This window comes from Anabas testudineus, chromosome 2 (genome assembly GCF_900324465.2).
Source record: "Anabas testudineus chromosome 2, fAnaTes1.2, whole genome shotgun sequence".
Classification (NCBI taxonomy): Eukaryota; Metazoa; Chordata; class Actinopteri; order Anabantiformes; family Anabantidae; genus Anabas; species Anabas testudineus.
The window spans coordinates 4,556,906-4,569,252 of NC_046611.1; the positions used below are offsets into that span (position 1 = coordinate 4,556,906).

The window sequence follows — 12,347 nt, forward strand, 5'->3', positions numbered from 1 at the left end:
CGAAGTCTTCCTGTAGGCCAACCTAGTGCCCCAGTTGGAAAGTAAAGTTTACTTTGCTTCACTGCTGAAAGATTCTTTCTGCGAGACATACTGATCTCTGCATGAACACTCGAATGAGGGCTAGCTATGAGCAGAGCTGTGGTGGGTCACCGGAGGGGTTTACAGGATATAGGAGACCAAAACAGTGGGTCAGTTATAGATTTCCATGCCACTTGATGTCAGCCAATGCAGTATACTGAAAACTGTGCAAGACTGAAACCAGGGATTTTCCAAACAAATGTTTACCTGAAGATTCAAGCCTCTCACTGTGTGCTTGTTATGGTATATGTAATATAATAATCTCTATATATAAATAAAAGTACTAAAAAATAATGGCAATTAAATTGTGTGTATGTAGTGAAGTTAAAGTTAGTTACATTAGTGCACTAGTTCTATGAATCAGGAACAAAAATAAATGACTTGTTAACTTGTTGTCGTTGCCAACTTGTTCGTTTACTAAGAATTAGTGCAGTGATCCTGCATGTAAAACAAAATGCTCTTTTATCAATTGTTTATTAAGTACTAATACTAGAGATTCATATTATACTGTTGATGACTGGGGAGTGGCTGCTTTAATTAAAACCATCCACCAAACTAACACAATCTCTTTATCTCTAACTTTCTGCGTTCTTCTTTTTTTGTTCCAATCTGTGCCACTGTCATTACCCTAGGAATAATAAAAATGTGTGCCAATATGAGACTATCAAAGATGCAGAATGCTTTGCATGCACATAATGTGGGACTTGGAGTTCGTATGCAAACACATCACTTTAATCAACAGTGGAACTCTACAGAATTCAACTTCTTTTGGGTACACTGTGAGGAATATCAAATTGCGAAAATTGTATAAATCATTGCAAGTCACGAAATCTTTAGGAAATATCATTAAAATGCAATATGCATACATAATATATCCTGCAGCGTTGATGCGCTGCCTTCAAAAAGGCATATGATCTCAGAGCACGGTTACACAAGCCCTGCCAAGCACAGCCTGACACGAAATTGTTCAGTCTTGTGGACTGTTCTCATAATGTGACCGTTCACATGTTTGCCACTAAGATCTGAGGATTTCAGAGCATTCATGGGAAGCCATGGGAGACAAGACTGGGACAAGAGCAACTCTCTTTATTATTTATTTGTGCTTTGCAGTAAGGGGTTATTGCTTGGCCTGGCTTCACTTTAGCCTGCAGAAGTACGAGGCTACTGCTAGCACTCTCATTGTCTCCCTTAACTTTCCAGGTGCAGGAGGAGAACCAAGTTTCTTCTTAAACCAGAATTCAGAAGAAAGAGGCCGTGTTCCTGCTGGCCACCCTGATGTACCCAAAGCAACAACTTGATGAGGGAAAGGCAATGCTACACATGCAGAGCTAACTTAAGCTTGGAAGTTCACCAGCAATCTCAGAACAAAGGCCCATTAGTAGTTGTTCTAGAGCTTTCAATCATAACACACAAACCTCCTTAGTGGGTGTTAAAATCTCCATTATTTCTAAGCAGGTCTTGTAAATATTGGCTTTAAAATAAATGTTGTGGAAAAAATAGTAAAACTACTCTGCTGAAATATCTTAAAATGTAAAAAAAAAAAGCATTTTTGAGGTCAAAATGTATAAAATGTTCATATTTCCACTGAACTTAAACAAAGCTACTGTATCTGTCCGTGTTGTAAGAGTTCATGTCTCACCACACACCAGAACTCTATTGTTTGTCTTTTATTTTAACTTTTTTTGGGGGAAAAGTCAAAAAAATTACTATCTGTATCTCATTTAAAAATTACGCGGGAGGGTTTTCAGTTGTGTGGGAGTAAATAACCTCCATAGAGCGATAAAACTGCTGTATTTTAATGGAAACTAGGCTCTGAGCATCTCACTATTCATTATAATAAAAAAGAAAGAAAAGAAAATGTAACTATTAATATATCCATCTCTTCAATTTACCTCTTCGAAGATTAAGAAATGAATGTTGTTGGTGAAACACACACCTAAGCGACAACCAAGGGATAATTTCAGGACATGAAATTCAAAACAGCGCTCACTAATAAAACTATTTACACCTGGTAATAAGATAGCAGAGGTGTGAATGAAGAGAAATGTTACACAGTTTGACACTTAGTGACTCGGAGCAAGTGGGGGATGAACAGCATTTGTTGTAGAGGTGGGGCGTTAGAGCTTTAGTAGAGCTTTATCCATTCCTCTTGGCCCCATGCATCTGCCACCATAATTTGTGATAATGATGGCATCCCAGCAGGGCCACTCTGCGCAGAGTGATTCGGAATTGATTTAGTGCATTAATTACGCCCATGTTACGCCGGTGTCATGGACAATATTTTACAATTTGATAAGCAAAAGACGCGTCGTGGGATCATTTTGATGAATTGCAAGGGTTCGGTTGTGGTGCGCTTTTATGATCGTACCTTTTAATTTAACGGTAATCACTTTGCCCCTCCATGCCGTGGAAGCAGCAAGACTTTAATTTCACCTCTGAGACCTCTGCTCTGCACCGTGTCTGCTTTGATCAGGCTGACAAAAAGCAGGCATTCAGCCGACCACACACACACACACACACAGATGCTGTTATGAATAGGTGAACAGGACAATCAGCCTGAATACTAGATGGCAGGTTCGGTGCATGCTTGTTTAATATGTGTGTTTGTGTGTACATGCATATGTTTCCATAATTTGTGCTCTGTGAATATGTATGTGTGTTTGTGCATCTGTTCTGTTACTCTGGGCCCTTCGCAGCTCTCTCCGCAATGAAACAACAGCTCTCCAGCGCTGCAGGGTAGACAACCAGGAGCCCAGTAATGAGCAGGAGCAGTGTCTCAGTCGTACCACCACCAAGCCCCCCTGGGGGCACAAGACACCCAAACATCCAAACTGAGGAGCTGCAACTCCCATAGGAGCCAACAGTCCGACAGTGGCAGATTCAGATTCGCATTTTGGCTTGTTTATTTTTACAGTTTTCTAAAAAGTTGGCAACTCATTCATGGTGTATTGAATTTACTGTTTCTGTGTATTTATTGTCTGCGGTTCTTTAATTTTACAACTGTATATGATGTCACAACTGATACTAAATCTGTTTCAAACTTGTAGTTTCATGAAAACTAAATCTAAAACGATTTTCAGAGACACTCTTTCAAACTATTTAATCTAAAGAGCCATTTTGAGTGTTATCGCCCCACTAAATGGTTGTTTTCGGTTGTTATCACATCCATAATCATCCCTCAGATGGGACACACTGCATTTAGGCCAGAAGGTGCAGAACACTGCTATGTGTTATAATTAGCAGGAATTGTAATTGTGACAAGAGCAGAAGTCGCCATTTGTGAGGTTGTATAAATAGCAACAAAGTCAAGACTGGGGTGGTTGAGTGGGACAACATGATGCAGGTTACTTTAATAATCCCAAATCCCTGAACCCATTCAAGGAGCTTTTGTGACTAAACCTATTTCGTGCTGCATTTGCTATTGTTACTTTGAAAATGAAAGTCCGATATCTGATACTGAGTGGGATGCTATTGAAGGTCCTGATACCGAACTGATAACTTTATTTAAAAATGAATTAGGCATAACATAATCAATAAATATGAAATATCCACATCTCAATATGTGACTTTAGTCAAGAACAAGTGAAACTATTTACTTTATGGTTGACTTGATGAGACCTGGCTAATGGTAATGTGTGTGAAGATTAAAAATGTTAATAGAAACTACATTTAGTCATTTGGCAGATGCTTTTATCCAAAGCGACTTACAAGGTACAAGGCAAAGGTAGGGTGAGCGTAAGGAGGTGTTGACTAAGAACCCCTACTGGAGGTAGGTTACAGCCAGAATTTGAACTCTGGTCTCGTAGATGGAGGCCCACAGTCTGACCACTACACTATCCAGCTGCTTTTACTAAATCTTTTCCTGACCAAGCCTCAAAAGGCTCAAAAGTTTTTATTGTGTTGTAATGTAGAACTTTCCCAATATTCTCTTTAAAGAGGTATATCATTCTGAAAGTGAAATGCTGCAACAATAGACCTTTGCATATACACCTTGAACAATATGACATCTCTGGGATTTTGGATATAAATAGGTAAAAGAAGATAAAACAGAAACCATGTCTGCAAAAATCTTTCCCGCTTCAAGTTTTAGCAAAACAATGTCGGCTTCTGATTCAACGCTCTGAGATTTTTGACTTTTATTCAGGATTTATTATTTAAACAAGTTCACAGTTGGAGTGACTGAAGAGCATTTTTTGGTTCCCCATGGCAACATCAGGTCACTTGAAAAGTCATGCATAATGAAACGTGTGTTTTAAAGCACTGACACTGGTAAAGATCAAAATGATTATCAAGGGTAAAGCTGCACCAGCAGCAACAATGCAGAAATAGGTTCGATCAGAGAAGCAACATCTCAGAAATCTCAGGTTTTTCTGCTGTTGTAGCTTTAATGCTAATGCTAGCTCATGTTTATCTGGGAAAATAGAGCAACTTTGTCAGATGGACTTAATCGGGCACATCAGGTGTCAGAAAATAATTACAGATAAAAACTTTCATTTGATTGACTGTTTGACTGTATCGAAAATTCAAGATCACGTCATAAATATCTAGAATAATTTCCATTCTTCTTTCTTATTTTTTTCTCATTTGCGCTCGCTTTAAGAAGGAACTAAAAGAAGCCTTCTTCCTTTGGTGGTGAAGATTCTCAGTCATTTGGGGTGTTCGTCGGGAGAGTCTGAATAAATACAAATAAATGTATTTATTCACACTGGGTTCAGGATGCCTTTCTACAGGTCAGTTTGGATCGGCTCTTAAATTTTGGACCCAGGAAGAGCTCTTGTAGTGATTATTACATCTACTGGAGCGAAGTGGAGGATAAACATGAGGTCTCCTACCAACTACTAGAAGCTACTTTGAGGTTTTGACTTTTTCCTTTGATGAACAAATGCATCCACCACAGTAAAACAGTTACACAAAGAAGAAGAACATAATTAAATAAATAAATGATGGAACAAAGAGGGAAATGTTAGATTTTTCTTCTCTTGGACTCCATTACCCAACAATTAATGGGCAATGAGACCCATCACGGTGGTGCCACAGTGATCCCGCTGGCTGGCACGAGCAGGGTGCTAATTTTCCCAGAGCTAAGAGCTGTAATTATGCAGACGCTGCCGGGTGCCCGCGAGGCACAAACAGCTTCCCGTTCGAGGCGACAGTCCCAACCTTTTATGAGCTCCTCAGCTAGTTCAGAGGCTAATGAAACTATAGCACTCCCTCTTCAACCATCACTTGCGCTCATGGTGTCATTATTTGGTGGAGAGACACCGTGATAGACACTGTGCCGTGTGTGAAAAAAATCTTTAAAGAGCAGGAAGAGCGAGTGAGCGCGAGGAGCACTTGACCTCCTCACTGGCCCTGTCCTCTACCTCTCTCTGTCTCTCCATGTAAATAACATCTCTCACCATGAGAGGAGGACTCTCCTCTCAGTCTCAATAAAAAGGCCTTCAGAGGAACGCAGATTGTCATGTGCACCTGATTGGTGGAAAATTACACAAAAATAGGAGACAGATGGAAACAATCTGACCTGATGAACTGAGTTGACTTTTCAGTTCATAGTCAAAATACAGTAAACGGACACTGTTACGAGCCAGTGTAGGGGGATTTGTTTTTGTGTGTGGTGTTGTTATTTCCTCCTTTTCTCCAAGTGCATTTCAATTCACCACTAATGACACAATCTGAAGGAGATTTTGAGCTAAAAGCATTAATCTGATACAAGCATCAGACTGATTTTTTAATATAGGGAAAATAGAAGGAGGTTCTAGTGACTCGATTTAAGTGAGGCTACGTCACTCCATGTAATGATACTACATTTCTCATAGCCTCATGTCCTGCACATGCACTTTTGTAAAAAGCAGCTTAGAAACCTGGTTACTCGTATGCATCGCAGGGAAATCACAGTTCTCCAAGTGACCGCCAGCTAGTGAAAAAGGTTCCATCCCCAGTAAGGAAATCAGGTTTCTTGACATATTAGAAATTAACGTACCTGGGAAAGCCAATTGCTACCTGGTTACTTAAGTACATGTAAACGCACTGGCTGATGTTGGCTCATGGTGTGGCTCAAGCGTGGGAGTCCAAATAATCTCAAAAATGCTGGATGTGGTTCAGGTGAGGAATGTGTGCAGGCTGCTCAAGTTACTGCACAGTAAACAAGGAGCAAAGTTTAACTGGTGTTTTAATCCGTTGCAGCCTCAGTCAGTATCACAACATAAAACATGCACTTCAAAAGGTTCTCCCATGCATGCAGCTGTTTTCTCTCTGGTCTGCCAAAAGAAAACTCTGCGAGAGAACTGCAACTCATCAGAGTAGCTGAAGTTCTAAGCAAACCAGACATTTATCTGCATTGCACCTATTTTAAAGTCTTTTTCAATTGGCCCAAGCAAAGAATTGACTTAAAGCACTGCTGCTGGTCTACATCACGTACTGGGCTTGAAACAAATGGTATTCTTGGAAGGAAACATCTAAACACTATAAATAAACTTGAAACTATTTGTCTATTGGGTTTAGGTACATTTAAATCTAAATTTAAAAAGGCCACCTTCGGTTCTGGCTATAATTAAACTGCTGCTCCTGCAGACAACAGCCTACACCAAACTGTATCGGAAGCAAACTAATCCAAACGTATGTTACCCTTAAACAGACCAAAGCAAAGCAAAAACAACATGAAAGACATCAGCAAAACAGAAGTATAGAGAAGTTTATCATGAGCAAGTTTGGGACACCCAGTTACGAAAGGGCAGACACGGTGACACAAGTGTGAATTACTGCCTCACAGTAAATTAATAGCATCGAGTCATGCTCTCAGACTGAGAGGAGAGCGATCAGATGAGTGCTCAATGATGACACACAGACAAGCTGTAATCTCTGAGAAGCACACTGATCTTAGAGGGTTAGAGCAAGGACAAGGAAGACGAGAAAAGAAACTACGAGAAGTATTGAAGAAGTCATGACCCAAAGAGAAAGGGTAAAAGTTTGCCATAATATATGAACATCGCAACTGTGAGATAAACATTTACCCCATATACATGTACCCTCTAACTTCATTTAGACTCTGCTCTTGTACCCGCTGCACAGCATGCTACAAGTTAATGCACACAGCACACACACTCGCACTTGGCTGATAAGCATATGAGGTAGCAGAGCAGAAAACGTGTGTCTCTACAATGGATTTCTGAGGCTGTACGCTTTGAGAATAGCTGAGCTGCAGAATCACTGAGCGCTTTCATTTGCAGCTGAAATACAGCCCTAGGAAAATGGGAAGCCTTTAGTGTGAGGACTCTCTTTTCTCTCTTCTCTCATCTCTTTTTATTTTCTTGTCTCGTCTGTTGCCTGACTCGCTGAACTGAACTCGCAGAGCAATGTTACCCCCTCTTTAAAAAAAAAAAAAAAAATGGGAGCGTTTGGAAACGAGTGCTGGTTAAAAAAACTATCTCTCTTTCCTCTCTGTCTCTCGAGGCTGGTGTTTGCCAGAGATAAACTCAGTAAAGAGTGTCTCTGTCTGCATGTCGACATCGACTATACACCTCCGTGACCATGTCATTCATCTCTTTTTATTGCTGTGAGTGTGTGTGCACAGACATGTGTGTGTATATCCCTAACTTGTGACATATTCAGTACAGACTTTAAAACACACTGGGACACACACACACCCACACACAATGCTTTGGCGGACTTCTCTTCCCGGCTTTATAAGATGGACATCCCCCGTCCCTCGGCTCTCAGCTGAAGCTCTGGCATGGTGCCCTGTGTTAGCCGCCAGATTGATTCGGCTTTAATGAAGAGTCCTTTAGCCTAGGTGACATCATTAGCTGGTTGTGGGCCACTGTGGGCCACTTGGCGTGGCTCCCTGCTTCACTTCTGGGAAAATGGGTCATTCTGAGTGACAGGCTGACATTGGCCAGGGGAGCCAGCCAGCATACCCAACAAAGGGGGTACACCAGGTGGCAGTACGGTGATACCCTTCAGCCTCCCGAGCCTTTATTCATGTGACATTTTATCTCTGAACTAAAAGCAGGTTTGAGGAGCCCTAAGTTGGTTCAGTGCCGGGTTTTCACCAAAAACAAACCTTAGACCAACTCTAGTGAGCTGACCTTGCATCTCACATTGAACTGTCCCTGTTGATTTGTGGATCCTACATTTTGTTACTTCCTAGTTCTCAAAGAACAGTTCAGTGAACACAACTGCTGTTTTGCTATTAAATTAGATAACTATTCAGAAATACAGCCAGGTTGTAATTATAAAATGGATAAAACCTGAACAGGCACCAGGTAGCTGCTGTTCATTTCAGTATCTGCTGAAACTTGATTGTAGACGTAGCTTCAGGGAGGGCACATCTAATAATCTAATATGACTTCACTCCAATGATAATGCACTTGTATTTGCTGAAATGCTGGAAGGGACATTTCTGTGCTCCTAAAATATTTGCAGGAACATGTCCCTTTTAACCATATGAGAGGCTGTCACAATTTATGTTTTTATCTAGATTGCGAGAGATTTTCACCTCTCCCTAATTGTTTAGTTGTGGATTTGCTATTACTTACAATAAATAAACACCAACAATAATAACAGTGCTGCTCAAATCGGATCATTGGGTTTCTATATAATTCTGTATACAATTATACTTTGTAAGGTCTTAAACCTTAAACGCTGTAAAGTACCTTGGGATCACTTCTGTTGTGATTTGGTGCAATACAAATAAAATTGAATTGAATTGAATTCACACTAATGCAAATATAATCTTTATTATATTCAAAAAAAGGAATTTAAAATGGAGCATTTAAACACCTTTTTAAAAAATGTTCCACCCTTCTCTGAGTAAGTGCATCCCAGTGAAAGTCCTCTACATCCACTCCTGCTTCTCTAAACTGGATAAATTAATGCTGCAATATGTTTGATACAGACTGGACAAAAAGCTTTAGTCATTTCTGGTCTGCACTCGCTACAGAATGGATGCAGAGAATAACGGTAAGTCAGAGAGCTGTGGTTTGCAGGAAAGTAGGACCTGAAGAGTCTGCAGAGCCATCTCATCCATCTAACTGTCAACATCTCACCAGGCAAAAATCACAAAGTCTTCCTGTCTGTCCCTGCCCTCACCTTCCCCCTCTCCTTCCCTGCCCCGCACTGCCCCCTGCTCTCCTCACAGACACAGAGATGTATGCTGACACAAACACACACCCCGCAGCATGTTAGCTGAGCATTGTAATTTTAGCAGAGCAGCTGTTTTTGCCTGCCATAAAAGTGACAACCCTCTAGCTCTTCTCTCGCTCCCTCCTCCTTCCTCTTGTACATCCTGTCTCTTTCTCTGAATCTTCCTCGTGTCCAACCATTTGTCCATTTAGACTGTATTTACCTCCCAGGCTCCTGTTTTTAACTGAACATAGATCCAGTTCAAGTACACTAGTTATCCCTACTCATTTCCAGCCTGCCTGCAGTTCAGGATGTATGAGTGTATGTAGTGTATCTGTTGAATTGTGTGTAGCGTGTATGTGTGTGTGGACATAATAAGATGCATACCAGCGTTGAACTTTGCATGAACTGGTATGTGTGCAGTGCTTAAAGCAGCATGCTAATTTCAACTGGGATTTAAATAAAACATATTTGTTTTAAAAGAAAGGGTAAAATAAAAAAAAAAATATTAAAATGGTCAAATTAAAAGTGAAACACACATAAAAAAAAGACATAATCAAAATGTTTGTCTTTGAAGTACAACACTTCAAGCCTAAAACTCCACATAGGGTCTGATCTCCCATGACCAATAGGGGGATAGCTAGAAGGTTTCCATGGCAACCACGCAGCTCCCAAATGTTGACCCCACTCGCATCCACTTAACAATCCCCCAGATGCCTAATTGTTTCCCTAATGATGCCGGGCATAATGGGTCTGTTTATGGTATTCATTTGATAGCGATGGCCCAGTAATTAGACTACACCTCACTTCATTAAACAGCAGGGGGGGGGAAATGGCGCCTCATGGCACATACAGTATAAGCACATGCAATAGTACAAGTGAATTTTTTAAAATGTCCCAGTGATAAAAATGCACATACACACACATATGGCTGTCTTCCTGTTGTTGTGAGGACACTCACTGACTGCTAAACCTCCACCAAAAACAGAAGTCAGTGTTGTAACAATGCCAAAATGTACACACACAACAAAACTGGACATTGTCCACATAACCACTTAAAGATGACACACATGCAGAGACACATAATGTTGCTACAAATATAAGACAACTGAATTATGCTGAAATAGTGATGATTCTTTACATTCAGAGTATTTCTACTACCAAGTAATTCAAGTGTGAAATGACCTAATCTCAAACATTTTGGTGTACTAATACTGTCCATTGTACATAGTGAGAAAGAGCCTCTAAAAAGTCTCCTAAAGATACCAAAACATTCAAACTATGAGCTGCTACAAGAACATACATTTACACACTCATTAGATAAAGCCTATGTAGTCTTAATCCTAGCTTAATTAAGTCCAGCATTGGTTAAAACTGTTCCAGAGAGGTGTTGAATGTCGGGGCTGCACTTTGTAGTGTGGATGAACTCCACTGTGGACTGTGACTTTGGACTGTAGTGATTTCAACGAGGTGTACCTCATAGTACTCAAGTAGCTACTGAGTGTATATATTGTAAACTTTGCTGCAGCCCTAAACATGAAGAAAAAATAAAGATCTAAATCACTTTTATCTCCGTGCATTCAAAACTGAGTACAGTGTGCTTAGCTCAGGGTAAAAATGAGTAAGAAATAGGGAAAAGAGATTATTGCAGACACTTCAAAACCTGTCACATGTCTTCATTTAAGTCTTCTTCTTCTGCAGGGTATTGAAAGTTATGAAAATTGCAAAGCCAGTAACCTCAGCTTAAGAATAGAAAGAAATGTCTACATGCTGTGGTTATACTAGTTTCTCTGCTTATCAGGTGGAGGGAGTAAAAACATGGTCTGTGTTTTCAGATCGTTGATGCTGACATTTCTTTTTGTGTCTCTATCCATGGTGCTGAAACGTCTGAACCCTGTTTCCCTGTGTTAATATGCACAGTGCTGAAATCCTTTGGTGTCTGTCTCTGGTTCGAAGATCTAATCAAATATTCAAACCACGTTTATTTGTCTGTATTTAATTAAGTTTGTGTTTGGATACTTTGCTATACTATGTTATTTGTTTTGTTGTGCAGCTGATTAGCATCTGACAAAGGGACAACAGTGGAATATTTGCCTCTTGATGAACACTGGCTCATTTTTATTGATGTTGATTAATGTGCAATGTTCCTGAAATAAAAAAAAGAAACGTAACAGTATATTTACACTTTGTCAACCATTTTATCTGTGTGTCCACACAACTGCCCCCAAGGATTTCTTCTAAATCATACAATGTAATATATCAAATTTTCTAACTGTGAAAATTACAGTTGACTGTGTTTGCCTCTGTCTGGCTCTACCCGTGACTTTAAACCATCCGACCACGGTCTGTCATCAGTTCATAGACAGCTCGATGTTCATACCTTGAGAAAGGAGAGGTTGCGATTTCGATCAATGCTGGTTATCTCCAAATTGCCCATGACAACTTCACAATTCTCGTAGAGCTTCTTCAGGGTGCGGTACTGCTGGTCCAGATCGGACAGAGTGCTCAACTTGTTCTCTGTGCCAGGGCAAACTGGAATAAGAGAGAATAATGTGTCAGGTGAGAGATGAACAATAAAATACTCAATGGGCTGAGTTAGAAAACCACAGATTTCTACAATAAGTCAACTGAGAGGGATTTAAAACAACGTACTATAAATGTATGGTAAATGTATGATTTCCTTTCCACTCATAACACTGTACTTCTTATCTATTGGGAGTTTAGGTTAAAAGGCAGGCAGCAGATGCATGGTTCATTGGATCCAGTATTAAAAAAGTTTGAATCATTGAGATAATGAATGAAGAATGAGAGAAAAGGGTCGAAAAGACCGAGAAACACTCAAGACAGAGAAAGAAAGAAAGGAGGAGATGTGAACAAGGGTTGACTACAAGACAAAGGAAACAGAAGCTGTGAAAGAGAGGGAGGAAGATTACGTAAATTGCTGAAGAGAGTGCAGAGAGCGGCAAACGTGACCCTTGACAATGAGGGAGCTGCAGGAGTCGAGACTCGGGGAGGGACAAGTGGGGTGAGAAGGGTGTATATCATTTCTCTGAGGCAGTGACCTACAGTCTGGGTCTGGCACCGGCACATCGTTTAATCAAAGATATTCAAATTGCATTGGATGACCTTTACAGAGGGTTTCACTTGGA

The 12,347-nt window shown here is 40.3% G+C and overlaps 1 protein-coding gene across 1 annotated transcript in view; it reads right to left on the reverse strand.

The window, feature by feature from the left end:
* LOC113164835 (receptor tyrosine-protein kinase erbB-4-like) overlaps positions 1-12,347 on the reverse strand; it is a 213,877-nt gene that overhangs the window by 92,238 nt on the left and 109,292 nt on the right. Inside the window, exon 2 of the mRNA XM_026364347.1 lies at positions 11,579-11,730. Coding sequence (XP_026220132.1) covers positions 11,579-11,730 — 152 coding nt within the window. The remainder of the gene's footprint in view (positions 1-11,578; positions 11,731-12,347) is intronic.